Genomic DNA, 25,130 nt, shown 5'->3' with positions numbered 1-25,130 from the left:
ACACACACACACTGGATGAACAGGAAGAAATAGAAAGAGGAGACTGGATGTACAGGGAGCATCTCAACAACTGACAGGTAAAAACTACATGTTCTGGAGATTATGATCATATTTCATTTTAAACTACTATATAAATGGAGTGATACGAGAACAGCTATGATTTTAACAACTGTAAATCTAGAAGAATTTGTAATTCTGTTGGAGTCCCAGCTAAATTATCCAGTGGGTGTGTCACCTTTAATGCCTGCCACGTATGACATCATCATGGTCTGGTGAGAAACGTGTCCCATAATGCCATGTGAAAAAAATTTGCTTGTTAAAACTGGAAAAGTGTTGAGTGGATTGTAACAATAACGTGAGTTCTCAGTTCAGTTTGACACGCAACACTAAGAACATAATTCTATACACATCTGCAGTATCTGAACAAAAGCTATAATCATGAGATCCTTTCTTATACATCTTGAGGTTAAAAAAATGTGTAAAATCTGCTTTTGTAAACTGGTGGTGTGACTTTGAATTTTTTGTAATCGAAAAAAGTGGTGATTGTATGTGCTTGCCATTTTGGTTGCTTGCTGTGGTACAAGATGCCTTAATTAAAAGAAAAAAACATTTCATGTAGATTTCAATTTAGGAAGACGGATTAGTTTTGGCAGACAGGATGGGTAATGCCCATAATATTGAGCCCAGTCTGATCTGTTGGTTTGTTGATTTCTTGACAAATGTTGCCCAGCAGAAATTACGTCTAGTAGAGAAATTCCAGCATATTTTACTCCTTCAACGCCCGCCCTCATACGAGACAGCAGTGCCCAATTAATTTTGGAATAAGGCTGTAACATACAAAAAGTAAAACGCTGTAACTACTTTCCGGATGCACTGTATCTGACATTCTTGTGTCTTCCACCGGATCGTCTCAGGGGTGTATCCTTTCAACTCTTTTGTCCGTTTTGTACAAATGTGTCGGAGCCAGCATGAGAGGCATCATGTCATTAAACCTGCTACCGACAGTGATAATCTCACTGCTGAAGTACGATAACAAGGACCATGATTCTGGAGTGTCTGATTAGACTGGTGTCAATCAATCATTCTTTTTGGATATTTATGTGTCCCAAACAAAGGAAATGGTCACTGATTTTAGGAAGAATCAATCGCCCAGTTCCCTGGTGGTGTTCGGTGATCAAGATGTAGCAGGGGTACAGCAATATAAATAATTTGGCACCCTCATTGATAAGCTCACTTTTGAAGCCCAGATGGATGGTGTCCTTAAGATAGCCCATCAGTGAATGTACTTCTTGCATACACTTCAAAGTTTTACAGTTGACAGTGTTTTTATGATGTTCTATTGAATCAGTTCTGTCCTTCTCCTTTGTGCTCTGGTTGGGTCTCCTGACCCTAAACAAGCTGCAGAGTATTATTAAAGAATACAGCATAATCGTGGGCATACCCTTGAGTGACCTGACATGGTTATGTGATGTCAGGTCTTTGAAGATGGGTAGGACGATTTTGGTAGATTCAAAGCATGCACTGTTCAGAGAGTTTCCCGTGCTATGTGTTACAATGTGTTATGGTGTAGTTGTTATTATCTACTAACAAGGGTGGTTCCTGTTCTTAAACACCTGTTTGCAGTTCTAATAAAACTGACACTGTGGTGATGTATTTTTGCAGAAATGGCCTCTTCTCCAACACCATCCTCCCCGCACTGCTCAGTGGAGAAATATGTAACATGTTCCATCTGCATGGATCAATTTCAAGATCCTGTCACCACACCTTGTGGCCACACCTTCTGCAAAACATGCATGAATTTCAACTTTGACTATAATGACAGGATGTGCCCACTGTGCAAACAGCTTCTGGCCAAAACCCCCAACGTGAACATCGTCTTGAGGGACATTGTCAACGAGTTGAAAAAGACCCTGGGCAAAGATGATAACCCGTGCAGTGGGGCACCAGGCGAAGTATCATGTGACACGTGCACCACTAAACCAAAGCTGAAGGCTGAGAAGTCTTGTCGTGTGTCTTGCTTCATACTGTTCGATCCACCTGAATAATCATTCGATGATAAAAAGGTTGAAAGGCCACAAGTTAGTGGAACCAGTGGAGAATTTGGATGACAGGGCTTGTCTGACTCATGGACGCCCACTAGAGCTATACAGCAGGAAGCAGCAGAGATGCATTTGTGTGTGCTGTATGGACGAATGCCAGAAGGAAGTGGTCTCTGCTGAACAGGAACGGGACAAGAAGATGGTAAAGACCCTGTATTTACTGATTCAAAACTTGAGAGATGCTTCAAAAGGCATTCAGGAACTGATGCAGTTATATTACAATTAATAATAATAAGAATTTATTAATTTATATAGCGCCAAATCACGAGTAATCACCTCAAGGCGCTTCACAAGCATTTAAAATCAGAATAAAATAAGATTAAAATACAATAAAAAAATTTAACCATAAAAAAATTAAGTAAAATAAATAAAACGTATAAAAAAAAAAGACACACAATAAAATACTAATGATAAAACAGGGAGAAGAGATGTGTCTTCAACCTGGCTTTAAAAGTCTCCACAGAGTCCGACTGTCGTATTTGTGCAGATCATTCCACAGAGCTGGAGCGCGGTGATAAAAAGCTCTGTAACCCGCTGACCTTTTCTTCACCCTCAGGACACACAATAGTCCTGCACCCTGTGAACGCAGAGCCCTTGCCGGCACACAGGACTCAACCAGGCCGGCCAGATAGGGGGGCGCCAGTCCGTGAACAATTTTATAGGCCAATAGTAATACCTTAAAATCCGATCTCAAGGAGACCGGAAGCCAGTGAAGGGATTCCAGAACCGGCGTAATATGATCAACCTTCTGCTTCGCGTCAGAGGTCTGGCAGCAGCATTTTGAACCAGCTGAAGACCCCTGATGCTGGACTGTGGTAAACCAGAAAACAAAGCATTACAATAGTCCAATCTAGAAGAGACAAATGCTTGAATCAGAGTCTCAGCATCAGCCATAGACAGGATGGGATGAATCTTTGCTATATTTCTTAAATGAAAGAAAGCAGTCCTCACAATGTCCCTAATGTGGAGGTCAAAGGACAATGTAGGATCAAAAATTACCCCAAGGTTCCTCACTTTGTCAGTATGATGTATAACACATGAACCTAGGCTAAGCGCCAGCTGATGAAATTGATGCCGATGTCTTGCTGGACCAAGAACCATCATTTCAGTCTTATCAGAGTTCAAAAGTAGAAAGTTGCTAGACATCCAATTTCTCACTGCTGCAAGACAGTCCTGTAAAGATTTTATGTGGACAGAATTTCCAGCAGCTATCGGCATATACAACTGAGTATCATCAGCAAAGCAATGAAAAGCAACCCCAAAATGCCGCTAAATGTTCCCAAGGGGTGCCATATACAGGAAAAAAAGCAGGGGACCCAGAACAGATCCCTGCAGAACCCCGAACTTCATACCTTAAAGTCAGAGGTAGTGTTGTTGCACAAAACGCAGTGAGAACGACCAGACAAATAAGACAGCAGCCACGCAAGAGCAGTTCCAGTAATCCCAAAACAGTTTTCTAGTCTATCAAGTAGAATATGATGATCAACTGTGTCAAACGCAGCACTGAGATCCAACAACACCAGTACTGTAGTAGTATCCGAGTCCATTGCTCGCAGAAGATCATTAACTACTTTAATAAGTGCTGTTTCTGTGGAGTGATGTCGTCTAAAAGCAGACTGCAGTGACTCAAAAAGGTCACTCTCAGTAAGATAGTCCACCAGCTGCTGTGAAACCACCTTTTCCAGAATTTTAGAGCAGAATGATAGATTTGATATCGGCCTATAATTTTTCAATACACCAGGATCAAGATTAGATTTCTTGAGTAGTGGTTTAACCACGGCAGATTTAAAACAATTTGGAACAGATCTAGAGTTTAAAGAAAGGTTAACAATTTCCAGCACAGTCGGCCCAAGAATGGGCCAAAGATCTTTAAACAATTTTGTTGGTATAGGATCAAATAAACAGGTTGTGCTTCTAGTAGACATTACGAGTTTCGTCAGCACACCTTGTGAGATACTGTTAAATTCCGTGAATCTAGGTAGCACCTCAGTAGTAGTCCCCAGCTCAGTAGCTGGATACGACTGGATCAATGTATGCTGTGATGTGCTCAACCTAATATCTTCTATTTTCTTTTCGAAATAGTCCAGAAAGTCCTGTGCTGAAAAAGGAGAATGGCCAACAGGTGGCTGTCCATGAATAAGAAATGCCACTGTATCAAACAAAAACTGAGTTATGCTTGTTTTTGTTTATCCATTCAGAATAATAGGCCTGCTTCGTAGCCAATAAAGCATGCTTATAATCTAAAACAGCTTCACGCCACGCAAGGTGGAACACCTCTAGTTTGGAACTACGCCATTTCTGTTCCAACCCTCTAGCCTTCTGCCTAAGGTCACGCAAATAACTGTTAAACCAAGGTGTCTGTGCCTTGGGAAGGCATGGCCTTAATAGAGGAGGTGCAATCTTATCAAGTGTGGTTTTTAACACTACATTTAGGCTATTCAGGCTATCCGCAAGACTGTCTACTGACTGAAAATTTATCAAGCTTGAAGTTAAGATTTCTGGTAGTTATTGAGAAGGAACCATAAACAATGAACCATATAGACTGCAAGATGATTAATGGAACAGGAAAAAAGAGAAATATGCTGCCCAGTAATCCATTGATTATGTCCTACTCATTTTTAAAATGGAAAATCCTGCAATTGTTATTCCAGGTTGTGGACGTAGAATAGCTTTTGTTATTTCTGCTGGACCCAAAAAGTACCCATTTGTGCCTAAAAGGAGATATGAGAGCATTTTTTTATTTGCCAGCAGTCCAAAGTAAGGAGTTCTCTTTTCATTTGTTACAGTTCGTAGGCATTGTCTGAGTTCTGTTCTTGTTGCGATTGGGGTTTGTTCTATTGACCTTCACAAAAGTTTTAGAAATATTTCTGCCAACATAGAAAACCTACTTCCATTATACCAAATAGCACCAAGACAACCATGTATATCTTCAGAGTGTCCTAAGGGAGTCTACTGTAACAAAGGATCACTACTGGATGTCTTAATTCATTCCTGTTATTTTCCAAAGTATTACAAGTCATGCAGTACCTGTGCATCCCTATAGCAAACCCCAAGGGACTCTGCACAGACAGAGATAAAGTCAGTAGGGGGTAAAAGTGTACATACACCTTCTGACAAAGTCACGAACAGGCACTGCTTAATTTTAGAGTACTGCATGCCAAAACTGTTGAGGACTACCGCATTAAACCAGAAATACATGACCAAGCAAATATACTGAAGTGAGATGTTAAAAATTTTACTTAACTACATTTCCACCTATGACAGGCTAAGATAGAAGAAACAACAATCAAGCTAGATGAGAAGATCAAGGAAAGAAAATCTAAAGTGGATGAGATTACCACATGTCTCAACAACTGCATGGTAAGGTGTACATTTTAATTAAATTTTTACAATACACAAAAAGTTAAACACATTATGGCAGTTTTTCCATTTCATTTTTAGAAACAGCTGGACAATGAGTGGTGGGAGATTGATGGTGTGTTCACAGCTGTGATTAATGTTGTAGAGGAAGCTCAGAGGAGAGCTCTTCAGCCACTGATAGACAGAAGGACATTCATAAAGAAAGAGGCAAAAGAACTCATAGACGAAATGCAAGCAGAGATCAGCAAACTAGAAGAGGCCATCTCTGAGCTAGACCAGATATCTGCGCTCGAGGACCATGTCCTTTTTCTGCAGGTAAGAGAAGCCTTCAAGCTTTTTGTGAATGGACCAGCTTTTTTCCCCCCCAAGAGGTTTCACAGATGAAGCAACCGACCAAGTCCTATCGATCCTGAGATTGGCTATTGTTAGACTGCTGGTTGACCTTCACTTTTGCTCTCTTCACTCCAAAGCGTTACCCATCACTTCAAGATCTGGATGATGTTAAAGACTGGACAAAGGTAGAACTTGACACATCACTGTGTTTTGGCACAATGCGAAAAACCACAACAGCAATGATGAAACAAATTCAACAGGAACTGGAGAAGCTGACCTCAACTGGTAAGAATTAAAATATGAAGCTAAATACAGGAGATGAAAATGCTCACAAAAGCTAACCTGTTATTTCTTCACTCCATAGAACTTAAAAGAGTTCCAAAATTTGCAGGTATGTGTAACATGATTACTACTTACACATATCCTTCTGATTACCTCATAAAGCATGCATTTTTATTTAGACTTCAAACATGCTCTGATGTCACCTCATGGTCAACAGTGGACGTGAAGTTGGATCCAAACACTGCTCACCGACGCCTCATTGTTTCTGATGACGGGAAAGAAGTGAGAGATGGAGGTGAGGTCCAAGACGTACCTGAGGCTCCTGAAAGATTTGACCTCTTTGGCAGTGTGCTAGGTCTGAACAGTTTGACCTCTGGGAAGTCTTACTGGGAGGTGGAGGTCAGCAACAAAACCGGATGGGATTTGGGTGTGGCAAGAGGCAATGCTAGCCGCAAGGGGAAAATATCACTTAACCCAGAAAATGGTTACTGGGTTACTGTACATTATGAAGATGAAGAGTATGCTGCCTTGACAGCTCCACCTGTGCGTCTTTCACTTAGCAATCAACCTCAGAAGGTGGGGGTGTTTGTGGACTATGAGGAGGGTCTCGTGACCTTCTATGATGCCACAGCCAAGTCCCACATTTACTCATTTACAGAGTTGGCAGTGAAAGATGAATTATTCCCATATTTCAGCCCACATCTTCAAGAAAATGAGAAAAATTCTGCTCCCCTGATAATCTGCACAGTTAACCCACAAATGTTAGTTTGTGACAATTGTGATGAAAGCTGAAAATGTTTCTTCTGTACATAGTTGTTTCTTTTACAGTGTGCTGGCCTCAAACAACTAGTCAAACTCCTCCTACCCACATCCTTCAAATCCTCCACACCTTCTGTAATGCACAACAGCTACTGTAGTGACAGCGTTGAGTGACACCACAGAGTCATAAGAAACTGCAATGCATAGAATCCAAAATTTGTACTTGGGTTGGAACATTTAATGGAAATCATTGGTTCACTAGTCCACCACTAATGGTACCTGCCTCACTAAAGACAAATATGTTCTACTGTACACAGGCCCTGAGGCCCACTGGTGCTTGTATTTATTCATGGGCACTGGAGAGTGAAGCAGATGGGAGTCTACAACTCCCCCTGGATTGGACTTGAACCACAATTTAAAGTTTCCAGTATTAAAGCTCCAAGTTCACTTAATTTACAAAGTCACACAACTACCAATGGCATTAATGCAGGTAATTGTGGAAGCAGTTTGTGGTACAACTAGACATCATAGAAGTTATTTATTCAAAGCCCTTAACTGACGAGCAGGTAGCTCAGTAGGATAGAAATTAGACTCCCCACATGTAGTCCTGGATTTGAATCTCACACTACTTGTCCGTGGCCTTGGACAACAATTTATTTGCATTTCTCATCCCATCCAGCTGTGAATGAGTATGAGCCGATCTGGAAGAACTGCATAACTTCACACTCTGGAACCCAGGGATAAGCACCGGGACTAGTGAGCCTCCGGACCAGGATTACTTTTTCAATCTTAAGTACTTTATGTATGTCATGGGTGCCCCCTTTGTTTCTGGAGCTGTGTAGGACTAGCCTGGCATTGTCAGAGTAATTCTCAAACTCTGCAACACAAATATATTTTTAAAGTGAATGGGTCTAGTTTACTAGGCTAGTGTAGGAAGAGAATACACTGGAAACTGAAAATCCTTTGTTCTCTGATAAAGAAACTGAAACTAAATTGGAGAATTTTCATTCTTGAAAATAAGTAACCACTGTTCAAGTGAGAGGGTACTGTACACCAACTGCAGTGGAAATCTACAGAATAAATCCTATCTATGAAACAAAAACATCAAAACCATAAAAATAAATACTGAAACAGATATCAGACAGGTTATAGTGTGAATGGTTTGGCATTAAATTGAAGGAAAATTCTGAAAAAGTAGTGGTCAATTAAATGCACTATACGTAAGCCTGACATCTGCCATTAACCACCGTATCTAGTACTCAGTACGTAACCTTTTTACCTCCACCAACAAAGTTGGACGGAGGTTATGTTTTGTGTGAACAGCCTGTAACCCACAATTTTTCATATATCGTTATGAAATCCTGATAGGCAAGAACTGATTCATTTTTCAAGGTCATAGGTCCAAGGTCAATGTCAGGAAAAATCCCTATCCTTTAACATTGAATGAATTTTCAAAAATTCATAACTATCAAAAATAACTGAATTTCTTTCATATTTTAGAGCTTTATGTAGGATGGTATCCTTAATCCACTGACAAAGTTTGATCCGGATCTGATCCGGATTACAGACTTTGTGGCCATTTAAATTTAATATTAAAAAAACAAAAAATTGTCCCAGTTAACTACACCAACTGCATTTCATTCTGCCTGTAAGGGTCGAGTGACAATAAAAGTGAGTCTGAGTCTGATATTGAAACCCCATTTAATGTATATTTATGTATATTATATCTTAATCAAACATGCCTCAATCATTCTCATATTTGAAAGTGAAGTGCAGACTGGCACTCACTATGACCTGACAAAGTTTGATCCGGTGTCGGCAACCAAATGGTCCTCTCTAGAAATTGGTCTGTCCTGTCTTCACTACGCATGCATCTCAGACTCTACACCCAAAGCGATCAAAGGGACTAATGTGATTATTCACCATCAGATGACAAAGGAAATCCTTTTAAATCATTCTAAAGTCAGTTTTAAGCAGAAACGAGGCTGTTTTGCTACTGACGCTCCGAAATGACGAAGGCGGAGCAGCAGCACATCAGGCGCAGACGTGCTGCTGTGGCGCTCTGATCGCTCCCCCATCTTTTATGATGAAATAATGCTGAATTTATATGGAAATGATTGTTGTACAAAAGCTTCAGATATCAGTCACTGAGATAGATGATGGCTGGAGTGCAGTTTTAAGCAGAAACGAGGTGGTAACCGATGAATCGCTGCTGATGCTCCAGAATGACGGTCGGCGACACCAGATCTGATCCGAATCAAACTTTTTGTCTGTCTTCCAGTTATCAGTCGGAAACCAAGTGACAAAAGCAATGACAAATTGTGCATAGCAGAGATAAGCAATGTTCTTTGAAAACTAATTCAGAAACCGAAAAAGTTGAGGAAAAAAAAAAAAAAAAAACCTGACATGACAAAATATACCAATTCAAGTGCATGAACTAAATACATACTCCTGACATTTGATCACATAATTTAGCTTATGAAAAGCCACTTCTAACAGGACTTTGACCTTGAAAAATTTTTTCCGAGGTAATTTGTACAATTGGAAACTAGTTTTGGTGGAGGTGTGCGCTCTACGAGCACTGTGCTCTAGTTCCAAATGCACTGCGGAACTGCTGAGGTACTTTGCAAAGCTCAGTTTCAAATTTTCAAGGAAAGACTGTTTCTACCTTGCTCAGAGTTTGTTCTGCACTCTCCTGTGATGGTTTGTTTCAATTATCTGATGTTACTTGTTTTTTGTTTTATTTTATGGATGTGCATTTACTTTTTTATGAGTTCAGATGTCATTTTTGTTGATGATCCTACTTTGATCATTATTAAACTATTCAAATTAAACTGTCTGGGTGTCATAAATCATGGTTCACTTTCCCACCACACTTAAAAGTGTAAGACTGTCTAAGCCCATCAACTCATAACAAGAACATGATTATTTTAGGATTAAGACATTTTGTGAAATGAGGCTCGGAACACCTTGGAATTTCATAATGTTGTCATGTTGCTTACCAACGATGACGACAACAACAATGCCACTCAAAAACTAAACTGAATGCTAACGTCTGCTAAATGTCTTTGAAATCACTTCAGAGGTATTATTAGGTTCTAAAACCAGAGTTTTCAGTTTTGGAAGTGTTTATTTCCCACTCATTTTTACATAATTTATGACATATATTTACACACAAAACTGAGTTTGCAGCTAACAACCAGACTGTGCCATCACGGTGCAGGTCTACTCTGACTGGCTGTCACCCCCGCCACTCAAAAAATTAAACTGAACGCTAACATCTGCTGTCTTTTAAAATCACTACAGAGGTATTATTATGTTCTCAAAACAGCGTTTTCAGTTTTAGAAGTGTTTATTTCCTGCCAGGTTTACATAATATATGAAAAAGGTGTTATTTGTAGCCAAAAAAAATGAAGCAAAGTTAGCACCTAGTGATAGCAGGAAGCGACTTCATCACATTCGTGCGCTAAGGTCCGTGAGAACATGCCATAAAATTAGGTACAGAATGCGACATTTTAACATCATAAAATACCTCTTAAAATAGCTCAAGGTTAGCCATCTTCGAACATGCCCAAGGTCTGTGTCCCAAGAATGTTCCCTGTGAATTTGAAGACTGTGACAATAATAGAACTGGATTTACACTGTACACAGACAGACAAACAGATGGACAGACGCCAGGTCGTCGCAATACCCAATGGCCATATGTTGCAAAAATCATGTTTTTGTAGTTACTTTCACAATCATAATCATTTCACTACTGTTGAAGAGGAAGATGAAGAGGAAGGAAGCTAATGCAGTGAGACAAATGCAGTGAACAGGACCTGACAAGATAATGAACCTAACCACAGTGATCAAAATAAAATTCCAAAACCAAAGATGAACAAAACCCAAGTCCTAATAAATTAGAAATATAATAAAGAAAACCCAACATGAAGGAACAACGAATTAAACCATGAAACAAATGTAAGAACTGAAAAGAGCTAAACAAGAAAATAAAGGCTAAGACTAAACCAGAATGGAACTCATGTGTGGCAAAAGTAAAATAAACAGGTAATTCAATATATGATAAAAGTAAAACAAGGGACCAAACTATGACATAAACTCGGCACGGGGCAGAGCATGACACCACATTGTGCAGTATAAGATTCAGGCCAGATGAGAGGTTTTTATTTGACACATAGAAGTTTGAAAAGTGAGTAAGTTTACATTTTTAAAACGGCATATATGGAAAAATGTAATACACAGAGTTCATATTTCAGTTCCAGACTTTGCAGATTTAGAGTTTATATGGTTTATATTATCCATAGAAAAAATACAGGGTTAGGGAAATCCCAAGTTTATTTTTATTTTATTTTATTTTCAAATGTTATTTTACATTCCAAACAAAAGTTAAAAGCAAATACTGAATATAAGCTCATGGGACAATGAAATAGTCAGGAAACAAGCACAATCAGAGATTTATGATGTCCGCCAATCCGGATCACCTCCAAAATTTAGTGGAGTCTTCCATGCCCTATTATCTATCTGTGGTGCAAATTTGGTGAGAATCCATGAAGTAGTTTTGAAGTAATCCTTCAAAGCCTATATAAAGGGAAATCTTGATCCAGATCACCTCCAAAATTTAACGGAGTCTTCCATGGTATAATATGTATCTCTGTTGAAAATTTCATCAAAATCCGTGTTGTAGTTTTGACGTAATCCTGCTAACAGGCAGGCAGACAAACAAATACCCATGATTTTATTACATCCCTGGGAGACGTAATTAAAGCTGTCATGCTACACCGACTGAGTAGTCACTGTGCCTTTTCATTTCCAGTATGCTGTGATATACAGAGGGGGGGTTCAATGTCAAAATGTATGACATGAAGAAAAAAAAAATGTAGGCTAGATTACAAATATTTATGTCAAAAGATGTTGGTACAAACAAGTCAAAATAAATACATCAAATGAATTAAAGGTTTCACCTGAATTTTAAAGTGACATGTTTTTTTTCCAAGTATCTTAACTGTGAATTTTGTACTATACATGGAACACAATTTTATGGAAACTGAGAGCAGCCATGAGTCAAAATACTTTCATCACACGCACAACTTGTTCACACAGCTCCATTGTTTTCCCAAGTTCATGCAATAAATTGAGATCAGATGAGCACAACACTTCTGTTTCTCACATAGTGTTGTAATTTTCTTGTGATGCCAGGAAAACAGAACTTATGCATTTTCATAACTGATTTGTAGTTAAAGGAAAAGGCCACAGTGTGTGAGCTGAAACAAAACTGAAAGTGAGTGTTGAGACAGAGCCTCTCGGCAAACCAAGGAGGACAGGAAATGAAAACATCATCACACAAACAGAAGCATCGACTTCCAGAGTCCAGGTAGGCTGTGGAACATTTTATCTAAATGGGATTTTATTGCAACTCACTATCTCCATTAATCGGTACAATAAATGCAAAGATACGGGACTGAACTAAGAAATTACAGTTTGAAATTATTCATGAAAGAATGAAATTTAAACCTTCTCTGAAATAATTTTTAGTAATATTTTGTACTCCATGTTATTATACACTTTGTTTAAAACTGCTATTAAATACATTTGTTTCTGGAGTGTGCTACTGAAAATGTAAAAATTAAAGCCTCCTATAATGCCGGTTATTATGTTTTTAGTTTTAAATACTTTTATTAGATTTGCTTTATATGTGATAAGTATTTATGATCATTTTCTAAATCCAAAATCAATCTGATATTTTATTTGTTTCGTATCATGCCACTCCGATCTTTGATCAAAAGAAAACAATTTGTGTGTGTGCTTTCAGAAGAAATTAGCTTGTCTGCACGAACAAATATTTACAGATAGCCATCTGTACAGAGTCCTGGTCAGTTCCTCAAATAATGAATAACTGACATTTTACTTCTGGACTTTAAATTCCACTATACGAAAAAGCGTTTTCATTCTGGTGCCATTTTCACACTGTACCGCTAGAGGGAGATGATCACCATTTTATTTCAATTTTGTACAAACTAGTATAAACACTGCTCTGTGCAATTTGTACACCATGGTGCCAAATGCAGGTCAAAGGTTATGTTTATTCAAAGAAAAGCTTAAGCTGAAAAGTTCAACTTTTCCTCTGGGACTCTGAAAATTACAGCAATTTATTCAAAATAAAAATATGTTTAGGCAAAGTCAGTCATTTTAAAGATAGCTTTGCTTCAATTCTAAAATTATTTTAAATTAAAAGTATTTTTGGATTTCAAGTGGTTCTTTTCCTTCCTTTTTTTAAAAGTATTATGTTTTGTTATTATAAGTGCAGGTGTACATTCATTATGATGTGAAGGGAGTGCTTTAACAATAAAAGTACATGTTCACAGAAAAGATTTGTTTTAAGTGAGCCATGATTTACTAAGCCCAAGTTGGGGAAAACGATATAAACTCAGATCAATTCTGTTAAAGGCTTTTGACACAAATATTCTCTGTAAAATTAAAAAAGCAAAGAAAATCAACATGTTCACATTTGTATACAAACCAAAGAGTATTTTACTGACTCGTAAGGAAAACACAAACTTCCCAGGGTCACAAAGCTTTTCTCCATCAAGTCCCATTTTGAAAACAGATGCTTCACAAACACACAAATTAAGCTTTTACAAAATAATCTACAGAATAAGTATATTCCATATGAATTTTGAATGTAAATGAACTGTATTTCTGCAGCACTTTTTCCATCCAAAGCAGACATTCAAAACACATGCCTCATATACGAGGTCTGTTAGAAAAGTATCGGACCTTTTTATTTTTTTCAAAAAGTATATGGATTTGAATCACGTGCGATAACATCAGACAAGCTTGAACCCTCGTGGGCATGCAAGAGTTTTTTCACGCCTGTCGGTTACGTCATTTGCCTGTGGGCTGGCTTTGAGTGAGGAGTGGTCCACCCCTCCCATCGGAATCTCTTTGTCTGAGAACTTCCTGAGAGACTGACGCTTTGCTTGATCAAACTTTTTTCAAAACTGTGAGGCACATCGAAGTGGACACCATTCGAGAAATTCAGCTGGTTTTCTGTGAAAATTTTAACGGCTAATGAGAGATTATGGACTGTTGCTGTCGCTTTAAGGACTGCCCACGGAGCGGGACGTCGCGACGCGCCCTGAGCCGCCGCTGTCTGTCTGTTTCAAGCTGAAAGCTTCCAAATTTAAGCCTCTGTTGACCCAGGACATCGTGACAGAACAGAGAACTTTCAGAAGAGGTCGGGATCAGCAGTTTATCCGGACATTCCACTGTTAAAGGAGATTTTGTAATGAAAGAAAGTGCGGACGGGTCCGCACGTCTTTCATTAATAAATTTGGAAGCTTTCAGCTTGAAACAGACAGACAGCGGCGGCTCAGGGCGCGTCGCGACGTCCCGCTCCATGGGCAGTCCTTAAAGCGACAGCAACAGTCCATAATCTCTCATCAGCCATTAAAATTTTCACAGAAAACCAGCTGAATTTCTCGAATGGTGTCCACTTCGATGTGCCTCAGTTTTTGAAAAAATTTTGATCAAGAGCGCCAGTCTCTCAGGAAGTTGTCAGACAAAGAGATTCCGACGGGAGGGGTAGACCACTCCTCACTCAAAGCCAGCCCACAGGCGAATGACGTAACCGACAGGCGTGAAAAAACTCACGCATGCGCACGAGGGTTCAAGGTTGTCAGATGTAATCGCACGTGATTCAAATCCATATAGTTTTGGAAAAAAAATAAAAAGGTACATTAGTTTTATCACAGACCTCGTATTCTCTCTCTCTCACACACACACACACACACACACACACACACACACACAATCTGTAGCACTATAATTTAACGCATCAAATCCTTTTTAATTTAAACAAACTTTGTCTTGTACAGATATGAGCCTCCAGGTTTGCCACTGCGGCTGGTCCAAAAGGACCACTTACCACGGCCTGAGGACCCACCAGGGGAAAATGGGATGCACATCCAAAGGAATAAGGATTCCTGAGAGTCAACAGTTAACTTTTGACAATTACCTTCCTAAAAATTCATACATCCCAGTCACATTGTGGCCAGATGTGTATAACTCTATCAACGCTGGTGAGTGGTGCATAATGTGTGTGATCTTGCTTTGTATTCACAGTAGTGGTTTAACGATAGCTAGCCATGATGCAACACTATCATTGGTAATAAACATGAAAGTTGACCAAAGGGGAAAACGGTCACAGAGCTGTTAGAGATGAGATCAAAATGTCGTTTAAGTGTGGTCTTATAACTCTCACGCTTCACTGAAAGCTTCCTCTTCCGGTTACTCCCGTTAGGTGTAGCAGCAGCAACTCATCATCATCCTGACATCTATTGGTCAAAGAATTTGTAGCATAATACCACAACAAAATTTTTCTTTTGCCTTCAGCAAATAATGTCATACTTATTATTACAACTCCAGATCAACTAGCACTTGCAGTTTTAAATTAACTCCTGTAGCTTTTTCTTCATCTAGCAGACTATTTTATTGCACGCATTTACTAAATACCATTTGTGCATGCTTAATTAAACTTTACATTCTACATATTTTTGTTATCTAAACAACACCTCTGTTTGACCTCTGACCTCTTTATTTATTTTTAGCCACTGTATCGAATTTGGTAGAGATTCATATAAATTCACTGGTATTGACTAAATTTCTGTTATCATGGCAACCCGACTCATACAGAACACTCAAGTTCCCAGTGTCAGCAAACATTTTCTCTAAGGGCCCAGTCACACGGCGTTAGCTGAACGAAGGAAAAAAGTCACAAAGCCACAAACCCTCAAGAAAAAGTGGACAAATGAGCCAGCACTTCTCCCATCACCGAAAAGCCTGCGAGTGCAGAGCGCGTTAAAGACCGAAACGAAACCAAAACTAACAAAAGAAAAACGAAGCGAACGGCAAACTTGACGCTGTGATCATTTCTGCAGCGAGTCTGTGGTCGCCACAGCCTCCTGCGTTGTCCTGACAACAGGTTTGTCTTCACTACAACATGTGTGCACATACGCACGTTGCAGCCAGAGATGGCTGCAACATGCGTAAATAGTTAAAGTAGTTGATTAAACATTCTTGCCGCTATTGTTTCTGTATGAAAATGTTGCTTTTCATCCCACACATGGACGAGTCTCGTTCAGCTTGTCAGATCTTTAGTTATTGGTCCGTTCAGATATCGTCAATGTTCGTGCAAGATGGTTGACCTGGGAGATTAGAGGAAGTTTGGACGACAATCAGACAGAACGCTGACGGTACAGGAACTATGCAAACGATGAGGAACCGTCAAGACAGAAAGCAAAATACGGACGAATTGAGGTTGTCGTCAGGAATCGTTCACATTTTTCAACAGTTTGAAAATTCTGACAAAGCGCCAGCTACAGGAACGAAGATGGACGACAGTTAAACGATGTCCCAGAAAGTCAAGGCAAGTCCAGATTTCTTGTTTCGTTTTGGCTTCAGTGTCCTTTGTTAGTGCCTTCATCAAATCCCATCTGAAATCAGAAGACTCAGAAATCATCTTTTAATAATAATAACTAAAAATCTAAGGAACAATTATATGTTGAATCAGAAATGGCCCGCTTTTTCCATCCAATGCAAACACTCAAACCATTATAATGATATCTCACCTTCTTTGTTTTAAATATAGATATGAGCCTCCAGGTTTGCCACTGTGGCTGGTCCAAGTTGACTACTTACCATGGCCTGAGGACCCACCAAGGGATAATGGGATGCACACCCAAAGGAATAAGAATTCCTGGAAGTCAACAGTTGCCGGATGTGTATAACTCTACCAAAGCTTGTGAGTGATGCATAATGGGTGTGTGAGTGCAATTTTGCTTTGTATTGACAGTAGGCCTATTGCTGTAACGGACCATAGTTGATCTCTACAGATAGTCTGAATTGTGAGTTTTGTAACCCCTTTCACCCCTAATTTATTTTCACAGAGTACACTGACCTATCAGTCCTACTAGTTTTTGTGAAATTACAAACCAAGTTTTCAAAAAAGTTCAAGACATTATATCACACATTCAAAAGAATATTAAACTACAGATAGCCATCTGTCTAGTATCTGGTCAGTTCATCAAACCAATGATCCAGCCCACATTTTACTTCTGGATTTTTTTTTTATTTTTTTTTTTCACTACATGAAAGCATTTTGTTTTTGTCACTTAAAGATTTGGGGCATTTTATTAAATATTCTAATCATGCAAAATTATTTAGCTTGTATTTGTTTTCAAAGGTATTCTGATTTAAGAACTTTGATCATTTTGACCAGCAACCTATCACTCTTAACATTTATCTCATGATATGTAGTTGCCAGCCAGTTACCAATTTTGCATGTTGATGCATGTTTGCAACTATGACTGGTTATCTACCTGTTTGATCTCTATCTAACTGACGACAGTGCATGAAGATTATTAAACCATATACTTTTTAATTTCATAAAAACAGGAATCAATGGTGAAAAATATCCTTCCATCCTCTTTCTGAACAGCATCTGAAACACCACAGCACTCCTTCCAAGCATCCATCAACTCGGACAAAGTTCGCAGGACACTTGATTTCTCAGCTGGTGGGCAGCACAAGCAGATTTGTGATTTTTCTGAGCATCCTGCTGCAGGGCCCAAAGTGTCCTCTTATGAGCTACTTCTTACTAACACACAGTTACTTGATTGCTCCTCAATTTTCCAGAAGGTATAAAATCTTAATATTTTCCACCATGTTTCTGGAACGTGCACCATGTTGAAACAGTAGCTAATTATACCAAATTTTATTTACACCAACATGACAAATTATGAAGCACATTAAGTGGGTCTTAAGTGTTTTCAGTAGTTTTCATCTTTCAGGTGGAGCAAACAGACTGGCAACTTCCAACAATCATGCCTCAGACAACAGCACCAACCTATCAGAAACCTGAGGATGATCAAGAATTAATAAAAGGTAACAAATAGCAAGTCTGTGTACACCAAACACTATATCACTCCATTTCTTTGCACATAAAATTAAAAACTTTCATAATTAATTTCTTTATCTATATTCAAGATACAACGAGGCAAAATGAGAGCCGACTTACAGCAGAGAATTCAAACAAGGGAAGAAAAGGTGGCTGAACTTCGATCAAATGTGAAAGCCTACAAGGTGAACTTTGATCCTGTCAGAGTGGTGTGCCAAATAAATGTACAAAACGCATAACAGAGCTACAATGCAACACAATTATATATTATTATGCTGTTGATGTGGAACACAACATTTTTGCTTAAGCACAGTCTCTCAAAATCAGAGCAGGATTGGGACCGCATGTTGATGCCACATAACCATATCCATTAACACAATGGAACTGACCTGGGTCCTGTTTGGCAACCCAAATAAGACATCTATCTGTTTCAGCCAGGTTTAGGTGGGCATCCCTTTGGCCTTTCCAGTTGTTGGGTTCCTCACCACTGAAGCACCTGTGCAATGGATACTCAGGGAAACATGCCACATGGCCAAAATGCTGTAGCCAACACTCCCTCAATATAATTACTACACCTTAGATAAACCTCTCCAAATAACTGCTCATTTGACACAAAGTCATTTCAACCATACCCAAAGATTCTCCAATTAGACCTTGGGGGCAAGACATCTTACCTTAGGTCACTGCTTATATTCTAAGCAGAAATGTGTGTGTATATATATACATATAAAATAGAGAGAGAGAGAAAGTGCATGCATCAGGACCTTGATGATGAAATTACACTCAACAAAAATATAAACGCAACACTTTTGGTTTTGCTCCCAATTTGTATGAGATGAACTCAAAGATCTAAAACTTTTTCCACATACACAATATCACTATTTCCCTCAAATATTGTTCACAAACCAGGCTAAATCTGTGATAGTGAGCACTTCTCCTTTGCTGAGATAATCCATCCCACCTCACAGGTGTGCCATACCAAGATGCTGATTAGTGCACATTTGTGCCTTAGACTGCCCACAATAAACAGCCACTCTGAAAGGTGCAGTTTTATCACACAGCACAATGCCACAGATGTCGCAAGATTTGAGGGAGCGTGCAATTGGCATGCTGACAGCAGGAATGTCAACCAGAGCTCTTGCTCATGTATTGAATGTTCATTTCTCTACCATAAGCCATCTCCAAAGGCATTTCAGAGAATTTGGCAGTACATCCAACCAGCCTCACAACCGCAGACCACGTGTAACCACACCAGCCCAGGACCTCCACATCCAGCATGTTCACCTCCAAGATTGTCTGAGACCAGCCACTCGGACAGCTGCTGAAACAATCGGTTTGCATAACCAAAGAATTTCTGCACAAACTGTCAGAAACCGTCTCAGGGAAGCTCATCTGCATGCTCGTCGTCCTCATCGGGGTCTCGACCTGACTCCAGTTCGTCGTCGCAACTTCGCACAGCCATTGAAGAGGAGTGGACCAACATTCCACAGGCCACAATTGACAACCTGATCAACTCTATGCGAAGGAGATGTGTTGCACTGCATGAGGCAAATGGTGGTCACACCAGATACTGACTGGTATCCCCGCCCCAATAAAACAAAACTGCACCTTTCAGAGTGGCCTTTTATTGTGGACAGTCTAAGGCACACCTGTGCACTGATCATGGTGTCTAATCAGCATCTTGATATGGCACACCTGTGAGGTGGGATGGGTTATCTCAGCAAAGGAGAAGTGCTCACTATCACAGATTTAGACTGGTTTGTGAACAATATTTGAGGGAAATGGTGATATTGTGTATGTGGAAAAAGTTTTAGATCTTTGAATTCATCTCATACAAAATGGGAGCAAAACCAAAAGTGTTACGTTTATATTTTTGTTGAGTATAGGTCTTTCTTGATGATTACCAACTTCATAGGCCATGCTCTCAAAGACAAGAATTTAACTTCCAAAATGAGTAAATCTTGAGCAAGTTAAAAACATTCATACAAATGGATATGGTGCTGATGGATGAGTCTAGGAAGTGATAGAAACCTGGATCTTTAGACTTGATCCAGGACAGCCACAAACCCAAACACTTGGACAGGTCACGCCAATTTTCAAGTGCTGCCATCGGCGCATCATTCATTCAGCAGAGATCACTGTATCGTCAAAGTCAATCTCCTCTCCAACAAAGGTGGACTCCACAACCCTGCCCAACACCCAGGCCATGCAAGAAATCAACAGAGTAGGAACCACAATTCACATTAGAAAAAAAGCTTTATTAAAAAAAATATATATATATACTGTTTGGGGAACATGAACGCAAGTCTAAAAATCTGAAAGTGTGAGTCATTTGTTGATAGGATTTGGATTCTTACAAATTCTCTGTTCACTATTTGTAGGCTACTCTGGACCAAGAGTGGCTGGAGATCAACAGTATATTCTCAGACGTGATTAATGTTGTTCAGGATGCTCGGCAGAAAGCCCTACAACCACTGGAGGAAAGGTTAGTCCTGTGCACCCAATGGTGAAGACCACTGAATCTTTAACTGTTTGAATTTATTTTCCCTCTCCTGTACAACAGCTACAGGACCTGCCCCTAAGTTTTCTATGCACAGCTGGACAAAAAAATGTCTGTAACTGCATAACTAAAGCTAACTCTCTAATGTCATTATTGTTAGGAGATGGACAGCAATGAAAGAGGCAAAAGATGTGATCCAGAAAATTCTGAAAGAAACTGACAAATTCAAAAAAAGCATCATTCAGTTGGACGGAAATGGAAATTTGGAGGTAAGCCCACAGGCTACAACTGCTGAAATGACAGAAAAGTCTAAACCTTTGACTTAAAGGTTAAAGACCACAAAGGCTATCATTTCACTTTATCTCTCCCCTTTCAGTTCATTCACTGTAACTCCCCAGGAAGATGTTTATATTGCCAAAATACTATTTCAAGATTTAGGTAATGATTTAAGGCAAGTTTCAAATTCAAAGACCAATTTTTAAAAAACTGCAATCATAAGAAAGCATTCAACATACACAACAAATGCCAAGGAAGAAAACAAACTACTATAGCTAACTAATTCAAAATACAACAAAGTATGATTAGCACTCCTACTTTCCTAGTAATTAGGAATGAGTGATACAGACTTCAAATTATCTCACAATATTTAATATCAATCAATCAATCAATCAATCAACATTTATTTATAAAGCGCTTTACAGCACCAACTGGTGTCCAAAGTGCTTAACATTAAAAAACAAATTTACAAAAATAAAACACATATAAAATAAAATTTTAAAACAACACATTAAAAAAAAAAGAACATAAAAATAACAGAACATGTCACCTCCCCACTAAGTGTTAAAAGCCAGTTTAAATAAATAAGTCTAACTTAGATTTAAAAAGTGCTAGGTCAGGAATAGTACGTAACTCAAGAGGTAGCTCATTCCACAGTCTGGGGCCAGCTACCGTGAAAGCATGATTACTGTTTCTTTTTATACTATATTTGAACAGGGTCATTTGAGGTCAGGCTAGTCTGACTGTTAAAAATCAAATGAAGGACTTTGTATCTTTGAATGTTTGCTAAAAAGGTCTGTTTACAATTCCTTACTTTCAAACTCTGAATTATTCAGTAGTTAAGAGTTAAGATTTTTTAAGACTCAGGCAGATTACTAATAGAGGATGATATATGACCCTCTCAGATTTCCATGAAACTTTTTTTTTCTTGGTGGAAAGTCTAGATAGAAAAATCCTAAAATTCTAAGTCCCTAAACAAAATTTTTGTTTGTTTTTTGTTTTTCTAGGACTTCTAGAAGGGTCAATTTCTTGAGGTCCAAAATTGAATTTCTTGAAAAAAAATTTGGTTTTGAAGTTGAAATATTTCAATGCACCAATGACTGCTCATCTTCATTTTCATTGCTGTCAATCTGTAATGGAAGGAGCTCTGGAAAATTGCTAAATTCTCGCGAGCAATCAAGGGGCCACCTATAAGGGGTGCTGCAAAACACTACTTTTTGCTGTAGTGACACTTATTTTTTAAGCATTTCTGGACTGCACTCTTAACATACCAAGCTAGCTTATGCATGATATGAATCCATGAAGCAAGCCCAATACTATGCCACTTGAAATTAATGTGGGATAAAATACAGCTGGTGCTCAAGTTGATCAAAACATCAAATTCTGTGTTTTTGGGGGTCACATATTTCGTATGTCTACAAACTGTCATATAAAGATTATAGTGGGGTTCACAAAAAGAAAGGAAAAAAAGAAGTTAAAGCTGAGTTAAGTTATTAAAGAGTTGATACAGGCTGAACCCCACTATAATCTTTATGATTCTTTGAAAAACAGCCTCTTAACAATAGTTGATTAATTTATCAATAATGAATACAATTGTTTATTGCATACATTGTATACACACAGACTAGTGTAGGAAGTGAACTGATGCATTCAACATATGAAGTCTTATTTCTCATTACACAATACCTTTATTTTAACTGCAGTGGACGTAAAGCTGGACCCATCCACCGCTCACCCATGCCCTTCTCTTTCTCCTGATGGTAAGAAAGTGAGTGATAAAGGAATGAACCAGGAGGTACCTGATGCTCCTGGGAGGTTTAATCTGTTTGGCAGCATTGTGGCTCAAAACAGTTTGGCTTCTGCAAAGTCCTACTGGGAGGTGGATGTCAGCAACAAGACCGGCTGGGATCTGGGTGTGGCAAGAGGCAATGCCAACCGCAGAGGGAATCTGACACTGAACCCCGAAAATGGTTACTGGGTAACTGTGCATTACAATGACAAAGAATATGCCGCCCTCACAACGCCACCTGTACATCTTTCACTGAAAGGCAAGCCTCAGAAGGTGGGAGTGTTTGTGGATTACGAAAAAGGACTTGTGTCCTACGACATAAATGCAAAATCACACATCTACTCATTTACAAAGTGTGTGTTCAACAATGAGCTCTTTCCCTATTACAGCCCACATCTTAAAAACAATGGGAAAAATGCCCAGCCATTGATCATATTATGAAATATCATTCATGACTTTCAAGAAAGGTGTGTGTGTTCTTTCTGTCAGTTTACAAAACTTTATATCTATAAAATCATAACTGATCAACTCCACTAAAAAGGTTACAGGTGTTTTTTTAACCTTCCTTTTCTGTTTTTGTTAATAGGCTAGCTGAAAATATTATGATTTTTTTTTATGAAGATGGATGTTGTAAGACAAAATCAAACTTTGATGATAAGGTTTTTTGTTTTTGTTTTTAACTTTCTTGCAAAATCTTTGTGCTCTCACATGATTCTTGCCAGAAAAAGGTTTAGTCAAATGGAACATGAGCACTGGCCATGGCTTGCAAAATACACACTTCCCAAGGGTCTTTCATCATGAGAAACAAACAATTCACGTACTTAACTTGTATAATACAGAATATTACAAACTGGAAACATCTGGTGTTCTTGAAGTAACTTTCACAATACAACACATTTTGCATATAAAGACAACATAATTTTTTTACATTAAGTTATTATTACTGTATTTAGGAAATAATATAATTAATGTTTAGTTAAATTACGTTAAGTTATGGAGAAGGGGTGGGCTTTATAAGTTTATTACTTTCAGCGCACTACTTTTTCGACATGTGAAGATAATTCTGCAATGTGCTGGTACCTGCTTCACTGTGTTTTATTGTTTTCTTTTTCTTTACATGTTCGAAATAAAGATTTCATTCATTCTTTTTTTTTTTGTATAAATGTCTATCCTTGTATGATTAATTTCCATGCTCTTCCCCCTCTCTGTACTTATGCCTTGGCCTTGAAGGGTTAAAGCACTGGCTTTGGGGTTTGGGCTTTGACCGCAAGGGTTTGATCTTTATATACTAAGTTAATAACCTTTAACATTTCAATCATCAACAATAAACAGAGTGATTTCACAGATGATGTGCTATGGGCTTTTTGTTATATGAATGAAGGTAATCAGAAATACTGAAACTGTAAATATTTGAAAACAAAAATATGAAGACCATGATTGTACTGTTTTTCATGACAAATATTTATACATTTTTAAATGTATAAATATATTTTACATAAACACATTTACCTTTACTTCATACTTTCACAAGTCCACACCACTTTCAACATAAAACAACTTCTAATAAATGGCTTCTTGAGATCATTTTCTCCTCAGTCAGTCATTCTGGTTAAGTGCATTGTGTAATATTATTACAAATATTTCGTGCGTGTGTGTACAATATGTATGCTGATGAATGTTTCTGCAATGGTTACTTATATTTTAAAGATTCCAACATTGACCAGAGCTGATGCTGGGACACATTTTCTACATAGATTAAGATTTTTGGGTGACATAGTAGAGAAGCTTGAATCTTCGACTGGACTGGGTTGTTTGACTCAAGGACGATTTTTGGGTGACGGAAAAAGGAATTCAATTGCACTTAATTAAAAAAAGACAGAAAGATCAGAGGAGAATATAATTGTTTTTAAATGAGAAAAATATGTATCTGAGCTCCGAACCGGATATCCAACAACGCTGTCAGACCGATTCAGAACCCCTCCAGTGAAAAGCACCCCTTTCACGGCAAGTGTACATATATAGTTCACCACGACTTAAACGTACACAAATCGCACGCTATGTCACAATTCAGGCCATAAGTCAGGATTTCCGCTTTAAATTCTTCTAGGTAGAAATAATATTAATTTAAAAAAATTTAAGTTAAAAAAGTTTGAACTTAATCTTTTTTTTTTTTTAATGAGTTTTTCCTTTGAATTTTTAAATTAAGAAATAAGCATTTAACAAACCATTGCATATAGCGTAAACAGAATGAGAATCATACTGATTAGTGGACAAATTCAGAATGCGCGTTCACGCGAAAAAGGGCGGGATTTTTACCTCTTTTACGAAGGGGTGTAGAATCCGACAGAACACCTGACGCAGCAGAAAAATCACCACTTCAATATTTAGAAACGAAATTCCACCGCAAATAGTTGATATGGAATACTTTACTCACCCATTTATTGTCCAGCCAGTTTGTTTGACGCGGTCCAGCTACTGAGTGAAAACTTGTCCAAATGAAGAAAATAATTGAATGTCCAGTAAAGTTTGGAGCTAACGGCTAGCTTTGAGCTAGCTGCTTCGTCGCCTTGTACTCTCGTCTTTTTTCATCCCCCTAATCGAGGTGACGCTCAAACTTTTGTACTTGGGCAGTCTTTGTTGTAGTGAAACTAAATTAAACTTGTTACTTTTTAAATTTTTCCAAGACTATTTTTCAAATCGCTTCACCGAACGACCCTATACCTTGCTCAAATCTGATTGGATGCGATGCCGGCTACGATGACCAATCACAGCTTC

The 25,130-nt window shown here is 38.5% G+C and overlaps 3 protein-coding genes across 4 annotated transcripts; all 3 read left to right on the top strand.

Annotated features, from left to right (window-relative positions):
* Positions 1–1,664: 1,664 nt before the first annotated feature.
* Positions 1,665–7,107, top strand: LOC117505446 (E3 ubiquitin-protein ligase TRIM21-like). Its single transcript, XM_034165089.1, is given in 7 exon segments — positions 1,665–2,005; positions 2,007–2,241; positions 5,364–5,459; positions 5,541–5,774; positions 5,930–6,077; positions 6,157–6,183; positions 6,292–7,107. Coding segments are annotated over 7 exon segments (1,656 nt in total). The 3' UTR covers positions 6,867–7,107.
* A 7,594-nt stretch (positions 7,108–14,701) lies between these two features.
* On the top strand, positions 14,702–22,302 carry LOC117505227. 2 transcript variants are annotated; one of them, XR_004559051.1, is made up of 8 exons: positions 14,702–14,914; positions 16,483–16,635; positions 17,332–17,531; positions 17,684–17,777; positions 17,880–17,975; positions 20,172–20,275; positions 20,451–20,559; positions 22,270–22,302. XR_004559051.1 is itself a non-coding variant. In XM_034164818.1 (6 exons), exons 1-5 carry the CDS (start codon positions 14,713–14,715, stop codon positions 17,945–17,947), a joined length of 717 nt encoding a protein of 238 aa, XP_034020709.1. In that variant the 5' UTR covers positions 14,702–14,712; the 3' UTR covers positions 17,948–17,975; positions 20,172–20,566. The 2 variants fall into 2 exon arrangements, 1 of the variants encoding a protein (XP_034020709.1); XM_034164818.1 differs by lacking the exon at positions 22,270–22,302 and having other exon boundaries at positions 20,172–20,566.
* LOC117505228 (E3 ubiquitin-protein ligase TRIM39-like) lies at positions 22,036–22,994 on the top strand. The gene has a single exon (XM_034164820.1). The coding sequence runs from the start codon at positions 22,224–22,226 to the stop codon at positions 22,794–22,796; it is 573 nt and encodes a 190-aa protein (XP_034020711.1). The 5' UTR covers positions 22,036–22,223; the 3' UTR covers positions 22,797–22,994.
* The last annotated feature ends 2,136 nt before the right edge of the window (positions 22,995–25,130 follow it).

Source organism: Thalassophryne amazonica, chromosome 23 (genome assembly GCF_902500255.1).
Source record: "Thalassophryne amazonica chromosome 23, fThaAma1.1, whole genome shotgun sequence".
NCBI lineage: Eukaryota > Metazoa > Chordata > Actinopteri > Batrachoidiformes > Batrachoididae > Thalassophryne > Thalassophryne amazonica.
Note: the sequence above shows the minus strand (reverse complement) of the source record. Positions and strands in the feature narration are given on the sequence as shown.

Coding starts and splice junctions, on each gene's coding strand:
- LOC117505227 (XM_034164818.1), top strand. CDS start 14,713: ATGAGCCTCCAGGTTTGCCACTGCGGCTGGTCCAAAAGGACCACTTAC. Junction 14,915..16,482: donor GTATAACTCTATCAACGCTG/GTGAGTGGTGCA, acceptor TTTTAAATATAG/ATATGAGCCTCCAGGTTTGC. Junction 16,636..17,331: donor GTATAACTCTACCAAAGCTT/GTGAGTGATGCA, acceptor CTTTCTGAACAG/CATCTGAAACACCACAGCAC.
- LOC117505228 (XM_034164820.1), top strand. CDS start 22,224: ATGAAGTCTTATTTCTCATTACACAATACCTTTATTTTAACTGCAGTG.